The following is a 17,855-nucleotide window of genomic DNA, read 5'->3' on the forward strand; positions in this document are numbered from 1 at the left end:
TGTGCTTCTTTGAACATTGTTTTAAATGCCTTTCGGTGAACAAATATATAGGCTTTCTAGCAATGACATTGTTTTATCATAGGGTTGGCAAACATTCAACTTAATTAAATCTTGTCAAACAGTTTTCAAATTGGGCATACCAAGTTCCGGCGTATGAAACCATATACCACAGTTTATGAAAGTTTATGAAAGTCCGGCGTATGAAACCATATACCACAGTTTATGAAAGTTCCAGGAGTTCCACATCCGTACTAGCACTTGGTGTATTGGGTTTTTCATTGTAGCCATTCAGAAGCATGGTGGTGTTGCATGTTGGTTTTAATGTGCATCTCCCTGACTTGGGTACACATTTTGCTTGGCAGTTTGATGCCTTTGTGTCAAAGTATCTGTGAATGGGTTGTTTCCGTAAGAACAGAGGAAGTTTTTGTTTGAAGCATACTCCCCTCTGCCCAAAGTGAAATCTTTTTTTTTTTTTTTTTTTTTTTTTTTTTTTTTTTTGAGACGGAGTCTCGCTCTGTCGCCCAGGCTGGAGTGCAGTGGCCGGATCTCAGCTCACTGCAAGCTCCGCCTCCCGGGTTCACGCCATTCTCCGGCCTCAGCCTCCCGAATAGCTGGGACTACAGGCGCCCACCACCTCGCCCGGCTAGTTTTTTGTATTTCATAATAGTGACGGGGTTTCACCGTGTTAGCCAGGATGGTTTCGATCTCCTGACCTCGTGATCCGCCCGTCTCGGCCTCCCAAAGTGCTGGGATTACAGGCTTGAGCCACCGCGCCCGGCCCAAAGTGAAATCTTAAAGTAAACTCCAATATACAAAACAGATTAAAAGGCGTATTTGCTGAGAAGCAGCATAGCATGGGAATTGAGAACACAGATTCTGGAGCCAGATTCTGATAGGAATCCTTGCTTTGCCGTTTCCTATCTGTGTGACTTTGGGCAAGTTACTTAGCTCCTATTTGCTTCGGTTTCCTCATCTCTACCATGGATGTAATAATAATACTTTTTATCATAAGGTTAATGTTAGGCTCAAATAAATTAGTTTATATGCAGTTCTTAGGACTGTATGGTACATAATAAGCACTTGATATTGTTGGCTGCTGTTAATAGTGGCGGTGTTGGTAATATAAATTTATTTATGAATTTATATCATTAGCTGACAAGAATAATAAGTCTCTACTATTGAGCACAAATTTGAAATTGAGGGTTATGAATGATAGTTGGATTTTATTTTAGCCTCAGCATCCAATTTTTGTTTTTGTTGCACATTATCAATAAAAGAATGATTCAAAAAGATGAACAGTTGAAAATAGGTATGGTTTGTCCAGTAGTCTCAGAATTCCTTTAAGCTTTTAATCAGCTTAAATGACAAGAAGTAATAGAAAGTGTTTATTTTGAAATTATTAAATATCCATAATTTGCTTGGATTTCCTGTTGTTAAATAAAAATCGTAGAATTAAATTTATTTTAAAAATTAATTTATGGTTTTGTCATCTATTATTTTATCACAACACATCTGCATAATAAATTTGCTTATTATCGCTTTCAGCCAAAGGACAAGATGAGCAGCAGATGTACTCAACATTTGCGTGGCATGATAAAATGTGCTCCGTGGGTACTGTAGTGTGTGTTTACTCTATGGTGCAAATGTAATAAGCCAACGACACATAGGCTTGAATTAGAAACAAATCAAAACAAAGAGAGCTACAGTTTTCCTAATCACATATTTTTAAGATATTTAAGCAAATTATGGTAAGTAAAGGTACACAAACCCAAAATGAATTTTCTGGGCAGCACAAGCTATGTTTTGTTTGGTGTCTGGTGTGTTAATATTAGGAGGCATATAGAGCATTCATATATCTGCCGTCGGAGTATTAGTTCATACTAGTTCCTTCTACAGCTGTCCTCCACAGTCACCAGTTGTAGATTACACACAGCCTTGCCTCTTTGCAGCCAGCTGACCCTTAAACCCAGGGGACATTTTCAACTATGCTAAGGCTTTCCAACAGACATATATGAGTACCTTGACAAACTCCTCTAGCACTAGCTTTATTTCTCCCCAGACTGTCTCCCACTGCTCCTTAGCCAAGTATGGGCTCCTCCAGACTGGCCAGTATCCCCTCTGCCTCACCACCACCCTCTGCCTCACCACTGGCATGGTTTTGTGTTCTCTTCTCTGTAGTAACAGTGTCAGGAATGCTCTCATTACCTTCTGTCTTGAGTACTGTAATTTCATCCTTTGTGGTTCTGTGTGGATACCACCTCCTCCTTGAATCATTCCTCTTTGCTATCAGTTATTCTTTCCTGTGGAATCCTGTCCTGACATTCTGTACCTCAGGATCTATTAATAAAACTTTTTTTTTTTTTTTAATATCCTAAAGTTGTACTCTGTGAGCACTACCTCAAGTCAGTGCCACTCACAAAACCCATCAGCAGAGGGAGCTAAATAAAAGAAGATGAGTCCCTGAAATTGAGAAGACCTGAAGCCAAAAAAGTACTTATAAACAATCAACTTTCACAAACTGCCAGTGCTAAAAAAAAGAGCTTGAGTAGTGTAGGAAATAAATGATTTGGGCCCTAATCCCAGTTTAAAACTTTGATGAGGTGATTTGTGTTTTTGAAAGAGTTAATTCTGTATCATGTTAAAAAAAAAAAACTGTTTAGGGGGATGACCTGATAAATATAGGAATATTAGAGAACCAATCTAATGTATTCCCCTCGTCTGAAAGTTTTAATTATTAAGGATGATGAAATGAGGTCACTACTTTGTGAAGACTTGCATATGGAACACTGAGTCTGAAAGTTGCTAAGGATTATGGATAGCCCGTTCTAAGTTTAAACATGTACTATTTCAAGTAAATTTCTTATTTTGTTTTGATCAAGTGTATGTATTTAATTTCAGTTAGCAGACTTGAAGAAAGAGAAGCAGAACTGAAGAAGGAATATAATGCATTACATCAAAGACACACTGAGGTGGGTTCCTAGGTTTTTCATTACAATGCTATTATTGAGACAAAGAAATGAACCTTAGAAAACATGTCTTAATTTTTCTTTGAAAATCAGAATTTTTTAAAAAAGAGTAATTCTTGGGGATTCTTTCAAGAAAACATTAAGTTTCATGTGACATTTACCTAGTTACCAAATGTCAACTTTTCTTGTTTTTTTCTGGAATTAGCTTTTCATGTGGTGAATTAGTATGCTGCGGAATAATTTAGTTATTTGAGGCAGCTATAGTACTTGTTTCCTTCGCTGGCTAAGCAAAAACCTATGTGTACATAATGAAGTTTCTGTGATGCTAAGATGAGAGAACTGATTTGTTTTGTTACCAGCTTAGAAATTACGGATTGGTAACTTATTGGTAAAGGGTCTCTACGTTTGTTTTCCAGTGTAAAGGACTTATTTGCATTAAGCTCATAACAAATAATATAAGCACAAATTATAATGTGTTAAATCAAAATAACTCAAAAGTAGGTTTTTTGCATGAGTTTTCAGTATTTTAAATTAACGGTTTCAGCACACACTCTCCTCAAAGGAAATTAGAAAATGTACTTGAGGAGTGAACAGGCAACCTACAGAATGGGAGAAAATTTTTGCAATCTAGTCATCTGACAAAGGGCTAATATCCAGAACCTACAAAGAACTCAAACAAATTTACAAGAAAAAAATGAACAACCCCATCAAAAAGTGGGCAAAGGATATGAACAGACACTTCTCAAAAGAAGACATTTATGCAGCCAACAGACACATGAAAAAATGCTCATCATCACTGGCCATCAGAGAAATGCAAATCAAAACCACAATGAGATACCATCTCATACCAGTTAGAATGGCGATCATTAAAAAGTCAGGAGACAGCAGGTGCTGGAGAGGATGTGGAAAAGTAGGAACACTTTTACACTGTTGGTGGGACTGTAAACTAGTTCAACCATTGTGGAAGGCAGTGTGGTGATTCCTCAAGGATCTAGAACTAGAAATACCATATGACCCAGCCATCGCATTACTGGGTATATACCCAAAGGATTTTAAATCATGCTGCTATAAGGACACATGCACACATATGTTTATTGTGGCACTATTCACAATAGCAAAGACTTGGAACCAACCCAAATGTCCATCAATGACAGACTGGATTAAGAAAATGTGGCACATATACACTATGGAATACTATGCAGCCATAAAAAAGGATGAGTTTGTGTCCTTTGTAGGCACATGGATGCAGCTGGAAACCATCATTCTCAGCAAGCTATCGCAAGAACAGAAAACCAAACACCACATGTTCTCACTCATAGGTGAATGAACAATGAGAACACTTGGACACAGGAAAGGGAACATCACACACTGGGGCCTGTTGGGGGTTGGGGGGTGGGTGTTGGGAGGAGGGATAGCATTAGTAGATATACCTAATGTAAATGATGAGTTAATGGGTCTAGCACACCAACATGGCACATGTATGCATATGTAACAAACCTGCACGTTGTGCACACATACCCTAAAACATAAAGTATAATAATAAAACAAATAAATAAAAGAAAATGTACTTGAGGGTTTTTAAACCTTTTCATGATTCCCTGTCAGCCTCTCATGTTGCTTTTGTTTCTATTATCTTAATGTGAAAATTATTTTTGTATATCATGGTCAGTCTGGGGTTCACATACCCAAATAAGTAGAATTTTTATAGTTTTATGCAATATTTGTTACATGAAAAAAAAATTCCTCTTTTTTTCCCCCTCACTAGTCCTGTATTTCTTATAATACATATGGTTCCAGTCTTAGCCCGTTTTTTTTTTTTTTTTTTCTTTTCCCTAGTTTGTGTGATCTCTTACTCTGCGTCTGGTAGAAACTATGTTGTTGTTTTTCTTTAGAAGAGCATAAAAACCTTCATAATCATAAAACAATTTAAAATCATGTTTTGGAGAATATCCACACAGATTGTATTTTGTGTACAGTAAGCATATTAATGCTACAAAGATTGTATTTACATTATTGTATTGTAGCTATATTCTGTTGCTTTTGTGTGTGTGTGTGTGTGTGTGTGTGTGTGTGTGTGAGAGTGTGTCAGAGTCTTGCTCTGTTGTCCAAGCTGGAGTGCAGTGGCACAATCTCATCTCACTGCAACCATCACCTCCTGGGTCCCAGCGATTCTTGTCCCTCAGCCTCTCGAGTAGCTGGGATTACAGGTGTGTGCCACCATACCTGGCTAACTTTTGTTTTTTTTTTTTTTTTTTGAGATGGAGTCTCGCTCTGTCGCCCAGTGCAGTGGCCGGATCTCAGCTCACTGCAAGCTCCGCCTCCTGGGTTCACGCCATTCTCCTGCCTCAGCCTCCCAAGTAGCTGGGACTACAGGCGCCCGCCACCTCGCCCGGCTAATTTTTTGTATTGTTTAGTAGAGACGGGGTTTCACCGTGTTAGCCAGCATGGTCTCGATCTCCTGACCTCGTGATCCGCCCATCTCGGCCTCCCAAAGTGCTGGGATTACAGGCTTGAGCCACCGCGCCCGGCCCATACCTGGCTAACTTTTGTATTTTTAATGCAGTAGAGATGAGGTTTCTCCATGTTGGCCAGGCTGGTCTTGAGCTCCTGACCTCAGGCAATCCACCTGCCTCAGCCTCCCAAAGTGCTGGCATTACAGGTGTGAGCCGGTGTGCCCAGATGTTGCTGTTTGTTTATTTGTTTATTTATTTTAAAAAATGTTTTAATACTGGCCATTGCTTTTAAGGAACAGAAAACCCCACCACACTCAGTTGCGTTTGCGTTTGAATAATGTAGTTAGCACTTGCTTGGGGTATGGTGTAGAATTTTTCCCTGTTAGCCTTGACACGTGAGATTTGATTATTACAATCCTCGCTTAATAACCATACCCAAAGCATGAAATGTCACAGAATTGATATCCAGTAGTAGATGGAAAGGATGGTCCATGAAGGGCTGGAACCATAGAACTCAGGGAAGACAAGAGCAGGTTATACAGCAGCTGTTTCAGTGTGTAAAAAATACCCACATTTTGGCTTGGAGCAGTGGCTCATCCTGTAATCCCAGCACTTTGGGAGGCCAAGGTGAGCGGATCACTTGAGCCCAGGAGTTTGAGACCAGCCTGGGCAGCATGGTGAAACTCCGACTCTACCAAAAAAAATATATACAAAAATTAGTCAGGTGGCCTGCGCCTGTAGCCCCAGCTATTCAGGGGGCTGAAGTGGGAGGATCACTTCAGCACAGGAGGTAGGGGCTACAGTGAGCCAATATTGTGCCATTGCACTCCAGCCTGGGCAACAGACCCTGTTTCAAAAAAAAAAAAAAAAAAAGCCCTCACAGATGAATGACATTTGTTAGATATTAAGGTTTAATTTTGGTGAATATTAAAATTTAATGACATTTGGTGGATATTAAGGTTGCTAAGCCTATCATTGATTTTTACACCATTCATTTCAATGCCTAAACAATGTGCTCTGTGTACTGTTCACTTAAGTAGTACTTATTAAAGCTGATAATAATAAATACATATATGTTTTTTATATATATAGAGAGAGAGAGTCTTTTTTTCTTTAATTAGACAGGGCCTCACTCTGTTCCCCAGGCTGGAGTGCATTGGCGCAGTCATAGCACACTGCAGCCTCAACCTCCCAGGCTCAAGCAATCCTCCCACCTCAGCTTCCTAAGTAGCTGGGACCACAATATGCATGCCTTTTTTTTTTTTTTTTTTTTTTTTTTGAGATGGAGTCTCGTTCTGTCGCCCAGGCTGGAGTGTAGTGGTGTGATCTCAGCTCGCTGCAACCTCTGCCTCCTGGGTTCAAGCAATTCTCCTGCCTCAGCCTCCTGAGTAGCTAGGATTATAGGAGCGTGCCACCACGCCTGGCTAATTCTCGTATTTGTAGTAGAGGTGGGGTTTTCCCATGTTAGTCAGGCTGGTCTTGAACTTCTGACCTCATGATTGTTAAATTATGATGTATTGAAGTATAAAATATAAAATATATACTTTTTTTTTTCTTTTTTGAGGCTGGGTCTTGCTCTGTCATCCAGGCTGGAGTGATCTTGGCTCACTGAAGCCTCCGCCCTCCGAGTTCAAGTAATTCTCCCACCTCAACCTCCCAAGTAGCTGGGATTACAGGAGTGCACCACCACCACGCCCGGCTAATTTTTGCATTTTTTGTAGAGATGGGATTTCACCATGTTGGCCAGCCCGATCTCAAACTCCTGACCTCAGGTCATCCACCCACCTTGGCCTCCCAAAGTGCTGGGATTATAGGCGTGAGCCACCATGCCTGGGCTGAAATATATACATTCTTGAAAAATAACTGTAAAGTGAAATTTCATATTTTTTCCATATATTTAATAAAGGTGAAGATATGCATCTATAAAAAAGCCTGACATACTAATTTTAAATGAAAACATATAATTTTTTTTGGTCTATTTCTATTCCTTGAGGAAAAGATAGTCTAGGAAGAAAACAAGATCTCAGGAAAAATTTTAATTACCAAGTCAGAGAGCTAGCTCTGTCCAGCAACCAAGGCAGGTTTCCCATGCTGCCCAAAAGCTCTTTACATAGATCTCTTCCCTCAGTTATGAGCAGCTTCTATCCTCTGACCTGATAGGCTCCTCCCTATATTTTGTTTTGCCTCAAGGAAGGAAGGTTTATGTAACATGAATAGGGCTGCTTTGAAATGTGGATCTATTCTGCTCTAACCCACAATTTTTTCTGTTTATACATCTGTTCTAGAGATGTCATTCAATTAGCAATTATAAATAGCTATCTAAAACCAAAGAACTAGGCGCCCTTAAAACATAAACTCTGAAAACATTCAGGGAAAGGAAGCCTGAAGGGGTTTAACCTTAACTTTTTCACTATTACTTCCAAAGAAGGTAATGTCTTTCAATAGTTGTTTAGCACTTTTATGAAACACATTCGTTGTTGCTTAAGGGAAACCTGCCGTGGCTTTTTCTGATTTGATTTAAGAATAACTATTCTTAAATTTAAAAATAAGTAGTCAACTATTTTTAAATCAAATTTTTGTATACATTACTGAATTTGCTTAAAAGAAGACATGCCTTAAAGAGGGCAGTGGAAGAAATATAAAGGACAATTTTGAAGCACTCGGGCCCACGTGTGTATGCTAATCACCAAAAACTTTAGCCCTTTGGAATCTTGGGAGAGCCTCAAATCAGGGAGTGTTTGAATGCATTCTCATTTTATCCTCTGACCAAATTCTCATCCATTCCTATTTTACAGATTGAGGTTTAGAAAGAGTCTATGAAATGATTTGCCCCAAATTGTACTGGTGATTAGATTTGAAGCCAGGTTTGTCAGATTCCATTGCCTGAGCTTTTTTTTTAAGACGAAGTCTCGTTCTGTTGCCCAGGCTGGAGTGCAGTGTCCTGATCTCGGCCCACTGCAACCTCTGCCTCCTGGGTTCGTGTGATTCTCCCAACTCAGCCTCCCAAATACCTGGGACTATAGGCACATACCACCACACTCGGCTACTTTTTGTACTTTTAGTAGAGACTGGGTTTCACCATGTTGTCCAGGCTGGTCTTAAACTCCTGGCCTCAAGTGATCTGTCCGTCCTGGCCTCCCAAAGTGCTGGGATTACATGCGTGAGCCACAGCACCCAGTCTACCTGAACTTTTAATAACACTAACACCTTGGCCGGGTGTGGTGGCTCACGCCTGTTTTCCCAGCACTTTGGGAGGCCGAGGCAGGTGGATTATCTGAGGTCAGGAGTTTGAGACCAGCCTGGTCAACATGGTGAAACCCCATCTCTACTAAAAATACAAAAATTAGCTGGGCATGGTGGCAGGCACCTGTAATCCCAGCTACTTGGGAGGCTGAGTCAGGAGAATCGCTTGAACCCAGGAGGCGGAGGTTGCAGTGAGCTGAGATCTTGCCACTGCACTCCAGCCTGGGTGACACAGCAAGACTCCATCTCAAAACAAAAACAAAAACACACTAACACCTTTAGGTTCCACTAGACATTTTCCTTTTCCCTCCCTCCCTCCCCCCCCTTTCTTTTTCTTTTTCTTTTTTTTTAAATTTTTAAATTCTCTTTCTTCCTTTTCTTTCTTTCTTTCCTTCCCTTTCTATTCCTTTCCTTTCCTCCCTCCCTTCCTTTCTTCTTTCCTTTCTTCCTTCCTCTCTTTTTCTCTCTCTCTTTTTCTTATTTTCTCTTATTCTTTCTTTCTTTGGAGGCGGGGTCTTACCATCTTGCCCAGGCTGATCTCAAACTCGTGGGCTCAAGAGATCCTCCTGCCTCAGCCTCCCAGAGTACTGGGATTAGAGGTATCAGCCATCATGTCAGCCTGACATTTTTCTTTTTTCTTTTTTTTTTTTTTGAGACCGAGTCTTGCTCTGTTGCCAGGCTGGAGTGCAGTGGCACGGCCTTGGCTCACTACAACCTCTGCCTCTTGGGTTCAAGCGATTCTCCTTCCTCAGCCTTCCAAGTAGCTGGGATTACAGGCACACACCACCACGCTTGGCTAATTTTGTTTGTCCTTTTAGTAGTGACGAGGTTTCCCCACTTTGGCTAGGTTGGTCTTGAACTCCTGACCTCAAGTGATCCTCCTGCCTCGGCCTCCCAACGTGCTGGGATTACAGGCGTGAACCACCACACCCAGCCTCAACCTGACATTTTTCTATGACTCTTTGCTTTATGACGTCTCTCCACAACTTTAAGATTAGTGGCTTTGTTTATTGCTGAATTGACTCCTGAATGTGTGAATTAATATGCATACCTGAGAAAATTGAGAATTGCAGTTCTGAGACCAGAAGCAATGGGCCTGGTGGACCCAGGAATAGATTATCTGAAGCATGTCCTATTTTATTTTGTCACTTCACTTTTCTATCTAACAACACTGGTGCTCCCTCCCACTCACTTTTTTTTTTTTTTAAAACCTGAGTGGATACTGTGAGGCCTTATTAATATTTAAATTTTTATGTATTTTTTAAATACTTTTTTGTGTGTTTATAGACTATAGTGCATAACATTTTATTCTAGACATCAGGAAATGCTTTAGTGTATGGGATTTTCTTGTGGGTAAGAGGAAGAAAGGACAGTGGGCTCATTGCCTGCTCAGAGAATTAAGTACAAAGGCAGATAAGGCCTGACTCCTGCAATTCTTAATAGCTCAAATGACTGAGTCAGGCAGGCCAGAGTTCTGGCCCCAAAGCTAGTGACAACTTGAAAAGTTAGTCATTGACCAGACAATTAACTTGGATAGAGTTTACCTATGAAATCATGATACGGTGAGGATTAAATGGAGAAAAAATGGCTGTAAATGCACTGACTGACATAGAATTAGTGCTCAATAAATAATAGCTGCCATTTTGTTGTTATTGTTCTCTCTTTTCTTTTCCCCCTCAGTCATTTTTGATTGTCAGTTCTTTCCTTTAAGTGCTAGTTTGGTTGAGTTAGAATCGATTTCATTATATAGATGATTTTGGAATGTCAGAAAAGCCAAAACTGACAAACGGGATCTAATTAAACTAAAGAGCTTCTGCACAGCGAAAGAAACTACCATCAGAGTGAACAGACAACCCACACAATGGGAGAATATTTTTGCAATCTACTCATCTGACAAAGGACTAATATCTAGAACCTACAAAGAACTCAAACAAATTTACAAGAAAAAAACAAATAACCCCATCAAAAAGTGGGCAAAGGATATGAACAGACACTTCTCAAAAGAAGACATTTATGCAGCCAACAGACACATGAAAAAATGCTCATCATCACTGGCCATCAGAGAAATGCAAATCAAAACCACAATGAGATACCATCTCACATCAGTTAGAATGGCGATCATTAAAAAGTCAGGAAACAACAGGTGCTGGAGAGGATGTGGAGAAATAGGAACACTTTTACACTGTTGGTGGGACTGTAAACTAGTTCAACCATTGTAGAAGGCAGTGTGGCGATTCCACAAGGATCTAGAACTAGAAATACTGTATGACCCAGCCATCGCATTACTGGGTATATACCCAAAGGATTATAAATCATGCTGCTATAAAGACATATGCACACATATGTTTATTGTGGCACTATTCACAATAGCAAAGACTTGGAACCAGCCCAGATGTCCATCAGTGACAGACTGGATTAAGAAAATGTGGCACATATACACTATGGAATACTATGCAGCCATAAAAAAGGATGAGTTTGTGTCCTTTGTAGGCACATGGATGCAGCTGGAAACCATCATTCTCAGCAAGCTATCGCAAGAACAGAAAACCAAACACCGCATGTTTTTGCTCATAGGTGGGAATTGAACAGTGAGAACACTTGGATGCAGGAACGGGAACATCACACACTGGGGCCTGTTGGGGGGTGGGGGGAGCGAGGAGGGATAGCATTAGTAGATATACCTAATGTAAATGATGAGTTAATGGGTCTAGCACACCAACATGGCACTTGTATACATATGTAACAAACGTGCACATTGTGCACATGTACCCTAGAACTTGAAGTGTAATAAAAAAGCAGAAAAAAAAAAATGCTGCACTGAACAGCTTTATACAAATAGCATCTTTTTTTTTTTTTTTTTTTTTTTTTTTGAGACGGAGTCTCGCTCTGTCGCCCAAGCTGGAGTGCAGTGGCGCGATCCTGGCTCACTGCAAGCTCCGCCTCCTGGGTTCACGCCATTCTCCTGCCTCAGCCTCCCGAGTAGCTGGAACTACAGGCGCCCGCCACCGCGCCCGGCTCATTTTTTGTATTTTTAGTAGAGACGGGGTTTCACCATGGTCTCGATCTCCTGACCTTGTGATCCGCCCGCCTCGGCCTCCCAAAGTGCTGGGATTACAGGCGTGAGCCACCGCACCCGGCCACAAATAGCATCTTAATGAAAGCAAGTCTATTAATAAAAACAACAAAAAAGTAATAGCTGATATCTGTAGGATTTGTAGACATGGATCATAAAACTAAATAAATATCGATTAAATAAAATCTTGATTTCTGAGGAAAAAAGAATACTATATCTGTAATTACATTGAACTAGTCATTAAAAGAAAGTTTAGAATAAGGTAATAGAGAATCAATCTGTAGAATGGCTGTTTGGGGGAGAACTATCTTTGCATTTTGCTTGTCATTCTTTTTCTATTTTGAGTTCATAGAATACTATAAAGCAATCTGGGGTAAGTTTGTTTTCTTCATCTGAATGCTTAAAGAAACTTAGGTCCTCCATTTGAACAAATCAATTCCTTACATACAATTACTTTACTATCCAGTATATATAAGAATTCATAGCTGGGTGCTGTGGCTCACACCTGTAATCCCAACACTTTGGGAGGCCAAGGCGGGTGGATCACTTGGGGTCAGGAGTTCGAGACCAGCCTGGCCAACATGGTGAAACCCCGTCTCTACTAAAAATACAGAAATTAGCTGGGCTTGGTGGCAGGCACCTATAGTACCCAGCTACCCTGGAGGCTGAGGCAGGAGAATCGCTTGAATGTGGAAGGCAGAGATTGCAATAAGCCGAGATTGCGCCACTGCACTCCAGCCAGTCTCACTCTTGTTGCCCAGGCTGGAGTGCAGTGGCATGATCATGGCTCACTGCAGCTTTGACCTCCCTGGCTCAAATGATCCTCCCGCCTCAGCCTCCCAAGTAGCTGATACTACAGGCGCATCCCACAATACCCAGCTAATTTTTTAAAAAAAACTTTGTAGAGACAGGGTGTCCCTATGCTGCTCAGGTTGGTCTCAAACTCCTGGGCTCAAGCAGTCCTCCCACCTCAGCCTCCCAAAGTGCTGGGATTATAGGCATTAGCCTTTGTACCTGACCTCTTTTATTTGTAAGGTTTTTTTTTTTTTTTTTTTTTTTTTTAAAAGGGGTCTCATTCTGTTGCCCAGGCTGGAGTCCAGTGGCATGATCATAGCCCACTGCAGCCTTGAACTCCTGGGTCCAAGCAGTTCTCCCACTTCTACCTCCTGAGCAGTAGGGACTACAGGCGAGTGCCTGCTAGTTGTTGTATTTTTTTTCTAGAGCAGGTGTCTTGCTATAGCCCAGGCTGATCTCAAATTCCTGGCCTCAAGCAATCCTCCTACCTCCCAAAGTGCTGGGATTACAGGCATGAGCCACTGCAAAGCCTTAATTTAGGCGTTCTAAAACCTTTTGAAAGTTTAAATTGAGATTGATTAAACCTGACAGTCACTTTGTTATATTAGTTTCGGTTTGATTTTTGTTCCTGAAAATTCTTCCTGACACAAGGAAGTTCATTATTTCTGACTTGCTGGTGGATGAAAAGTGTATTTCTTCAAAACTGTTTTGTAAATGGTGGTAAAATCTATAAATTTAAAATAAAAAGTATGTCAATTAAAAAATCTTAAGATACTATATTCATGTGATTCTGTTTTCATTCTTTGTGGCTAACATTAGTTGTTTGGACTAGTCTTCATTGGAGAACAGTCTGGTTAATTTGTTTTATTTCATGCATCAGAGTTCAGCTTTTTGTTTATTTGATGATAAATAACATCTTAAAATTAACTTATATTTTGTAATTTTTGTACACGCCAAATAAAATTTCTACAAGAAAAGCATGCTTTGTAAAGTGAATTTAAACTTTTAAAAAAAATTATTTTGTTACTTAATATGCTACAGTGCGTATTTTAAGTTATAGAGAGATTGAAATACATCTTAATACAGCTAAAGTTTAGTGACTTCCAAAGCTATTCTATCTACAGTGTTAAGAATTCAAGTAATACTCCTTAGGAATGGTGAGAAGGGACATTAAAAAAAAAAAGAGAATTCAAGTAATATTCCCAAGAAAGATATCAACCTTTGCTTGCCTCTTAATATTTACACCCTTTAAATACTAACACACTATTTCTTGTTTTTTAAAATTCATTGTTTTCTTATTCATGTCATGTTAGTATCTCTAGCAAAGGCCTTTTGATTTTATGTCTTAAATCGAAATTTAGGCTTTTTAAAAGTGAAACTATATATTATCAAGAATCAAATAGGACATTAGAAGTTCTTGGCAGTTTATGCACTTTATATTCTTGAAGTTTTTACTTTCATATTCAGCTTGTCTATCATATGATTCCTTATCTAAGACTCAAAAAGTGTTCTAATTTTTTTCATTTGTATTAATTTGCTGCTGTTATAATAGATGATTATACTAAGTCATGATACCAGTAACAGTCAAAGGAGAAAGTATTTTAACATTCTTTCAACTAAATGTACAGAAAGAAGAAACCTTTCTTGGTATTAAATTAATTAAATTGAAAGTGATCTTTATTCTGTTAATTTCTTTTAAAATGGAAAAGATCAGCACATAAGGATATGGTTTCTTCAGAAGTTTCACATTAATTTCTTTGTTGTGTCTCATTTTAGTGAATGGGTTTTTCAAATGCCATCTATTATTTTTAACCCATGGTCTTTTATCACTTCTTTCCCAGTGTCTGTTTACTAATTTGTGTTCTTTATGTCAATATTATTTTAATAGCATCACATATTGTAAAAAAAAGTGGGGTTTTTTTTTCCATGCTGAGCAAGATATTAGCTACTTTTGTGGACACCAGCATCCTTAAATGAAAGTATTTGCATATTACTTTCCATTAAAATTTTTTTCATTCCTTAATATTCTCTTACATGGAATTGAGTAGTCTGATAAATAAGAAAATTGTACAAAAATGTTTTCCTTGTTTTAACACTATGATTTTATTCCAGGTATTAGCCTTAAATGTTGTGTATTTTTTTCTTTCTTTAAAATAGATGATCCATAATTATATGGAACACTTAGAAAGAACAAAACTTCATCAGCTCTCAGGGAGTGATCAACTAGAATCCACAGCTCATAGTAGAATTAGGTAAGCTTTGTTATATATTTTGCCTTGAGAAAAAGTAAAATAAATAATATGTTTGTTTCTGTTTTTCTCTATTCTTTAATCCTGGAACAATAGTTAGGCTGATTCAAAAAGCTCTCCACTGTGATTGGAATGCTACAGGAGAGAATAGCACAGAAAAGTAGAAACTGTTTTTACCATTAAAAAAATAAATTATGAGACATCCATATAAGCAGCACATTTGAGTATTTAGATTGTTTTCTGATACTTAATGGAGATTATACTAGGTTTAAAATTTTGTAATTTGTGGGAATGCTGAAATTTTTTATTTCTCCTGTGTAATTGGTTTGAAGTCCTTTTTGTTACAGAGAGGCATGTTTGAAAGGGTTAGCTAGCCATCTGTTTGATGTAGGAGTGTGAATAAATTATGTAGATCCTCAGGCATTGTAGCCAATGAGCTAAGCCAGGACTCTTAGTGGAGGGGAAAATAGTTAATAGGCTGGCTGTCGCTCGGGGTTGCAGCATAAATGCTAGGAGCAGCAGCTCTATGGTTATGAGGTGGGGAGAACGGAATGACGTCATCGCTTGAGAGCTGCTGCAGGATGGAGTGGAAAGCTGCTGCTGATGGCATTGTTTTTGTGGCAGCAAGCTGAATGACAGATCCTCACTACAAAGATACCCCTTTGGCCCCCGTGTAGGCCTCCTGGTTCGGGTGTTTCACCATGCCAGCACAGCGCCATGAGTCCTGGATGCATGCTGCTGTTTGTGTTTGGCTTTGTTGGCGGGGCGGTGGTCATTAATTCTGCTATCTTAGTATCTCTCTCTGTTTTGCTGCTTGTGCACTTTTCTATTTCTACCGGTGTGCCAGCTCTGACGCAGAACCTACCAAGGATACTCAGGTACTCCCGTCTCTTTTAGAAGCCCCTGCTTAGCTGGTTTTTCTTAAATTTTTAGCTCCACGGGTCTGCTTTGTAACCATTTCCGTTGCAGATTGAAACAATGGAAAATGGCCTGAAGCTAGGATTTTGATTGTTATTTATAGTAATTTATAGACCATCAGTTAGGATTATAGCTTTATGTTTGGAAACCACCGACTAAAGAAAAGGATTTTCATATTGTACTTACACACAGTGCAAGGTCAGTGTGGTCTTGTTTTAAGCAGAACGTTCAAAGTAAAGGAGAGCAAGAGTAGAGCACCGGGTCCAAGTTTATACAACCTCTGCATTTAGCTTCTGAGCATTTAGGGACAAATATCTTTTATGCTTGAACTTGCAGTCAGTTAGATACAGGCCATAGTTTATTTTGTTTTAATTATCCTTTGAATGATAGAGGTTCAGGTATCATTTCTGTAATTTTTGATAATAGCTCATGGGAACTGACAATTTATAAATATTTTCCTCCTAAAACAAAATATGTTTTAAAGTGAAAAAATTTAAGACTTTTAGGTTAAGGAATGCATTTTTCCCCATTATTTACACATCAAAGTTGTGAAAGCTTTACAAAGCCTATTCACTATTGTTTTGTCAGATGTTGCCCTTTCTTTTCTTTGTAGTCTTGGGTGACAAATATCCATGCCTGCTTGTGGGGGTAGTCATTAATCTCTGTAGCTTTACTGTTGCTCACTCTACTTACACCCTTTAAGAGCCATCTTCTGTATTTTAGAGACTTAAGGTTGTGGTTTCTTTTGTTTTCTAAACCATCAGACTAACACTGTCTGATTTGTTCAGATTTCTGCTTTGTGCATGGTTTTAAATGAAAATTCATAGTATATAATTTTTATTTATTATTTAAATGTTTATAAAATATTTAAGCCCTAATTGTAGATTTAGATAAATTAAGAAGAGTTAAAGTAGTAAATTCCCTCAATGTGTTTCTTTTTTTTATAGGTTAGTTCAAGTTTAATATTAGTTGAAAGCCCAGAAATTAAATTTCATCTGTGATTTAAAACTAGATACTTGGTCTTTTATTTTCTTTCCTGATTTATAAAAATTGGGAATAATCTTACTACTTGTATATATATTAGTACATAAAATATTTGTATATGTGTATCTGTATATTTAAGCTTTGAAGAAATTAACAGCAAACTTAATATGTAGAATATTAAAATAAGACTAATGTTAAGGGGCTGTCTTGGGTTTAGACTTCATTTGAGAGGGCAGTGCCATGAGCTGCTGTGTGGCGCCTGCAAGTGGGTACGACAAAGCTTTTGAGTTGAAGTGCCTGGGTGCAAATGCTCTATTGCACGTGGCCGTAGGAGCTTTGGCAAGTTGCTTAATCTCTCTGCCTGAGTTTTCTCTTCTGACGGGAGATACCCCTTTGGGTGGTTTTAAAAATCAAGTGATTTTATTATTTTGTATTTAATTATAGTTGTAAGATATATGGTAAATTACTCAAATAATTTTCATAGTTACTTATATGTGCCCATTTTTAGCGGAAATAGTTTTAACTACAGCTTTTATTGATAAAATACCTTATAATTAAATTACTTTACCACAAAAATTGCTACTGATCTGATTAAATAAAGATATCAAAGTCTTCGATATTAAGATTAAATTGTCAAAAAGTTGGTAGTTCCAAGTAGGAAGTTCCAAGGAAAGCAAAGGGCTTGGAGTTGAACAGTACTGGCTTTGAATCCAAACTCTGCCAGTTACTAGTTCCTAAAATCTCTGAGCATCACTTTTTCTACTCTGAAAATTGGGAAAATAATCCCCATTTCTTGATAAGGATTAAATGAGATAATGTAAATAAACCATCTAGCTCAGTACCCACCATGTGGTGAGTGTTCAACAAATGTATTTTTTCTTTTATCTGCCTTCATATATAAAGTAGATTTTACTAATTAGTTGTATCAAATGTGAATATAGCCAAAAAGCTGTTTCAAAAATGTAGTTGTAAAATTATTTATACACATAAGCTAACATTTAATAACCAGCTCAAAAATGGATATATGGAAGTAGGGCAATTAAGAAAAAAGAATTCTGATACTTGGTGATAGCTTTGTTTTCTAGACAAGTAATAGCAGATGTTTCAGTCTGCGGGTGTCAGTCTGCCACTTGATAGTTTTCCATGCGTATCTCATTTTATTTCTTCTTCTGTG

General features: G+C 38.6%; 1 protein-coding gene across 7 annotated transcripts in view; it reads left to right on the forward strand.

The window, feature by feature from the left end:
* Window positions 1–17,855, forward strand: part of LOC105472399 (sperm associated antigen 9) — a 165,851-nt gene that overhangs the window by 64,231 nt on the left and 83,765 nt on the right. For 4 of the 7 annotated variants that reach the window (XM_011725618.3, XM_011725622.3, XM_011725612.3 and 1 more), the window contains exons 3-4: window positions 2,899–2,969; window positions 14,688–14,782. In XM_011725618.3, the coding sequence (XP_011723920.1) occupies window positions 2,899–2,969; window positions 14,688–14,782 (166 nt within the window). Of the gene's footprint in view, window positions 1–2,898; window positions 2,970–14,687; window positions 14,783–15,063; window positions 15,658–17,855 lie in introns of those variants that run through there. The other 3 variants (XM_071082952.1, XM_011725627.3, XM_011725629.3) reach the window with 3 other exon arrangements.

This window comes from Macaca nemestrina, chromosome 17 (assembly GCF_043159975.1).
Source record: "Macaca nemestrina isolate mMacNem1 chromosome 17, mMacNem.hap1, whole genome shotgun sequence".
Classification (NCBI taxonomy): domain Eukaryota; kingdom Metazoa; phylum Chordata; class Mammalia; order Primates; family Cercopithecidae; genus Macaca; species Macaca nemestrina.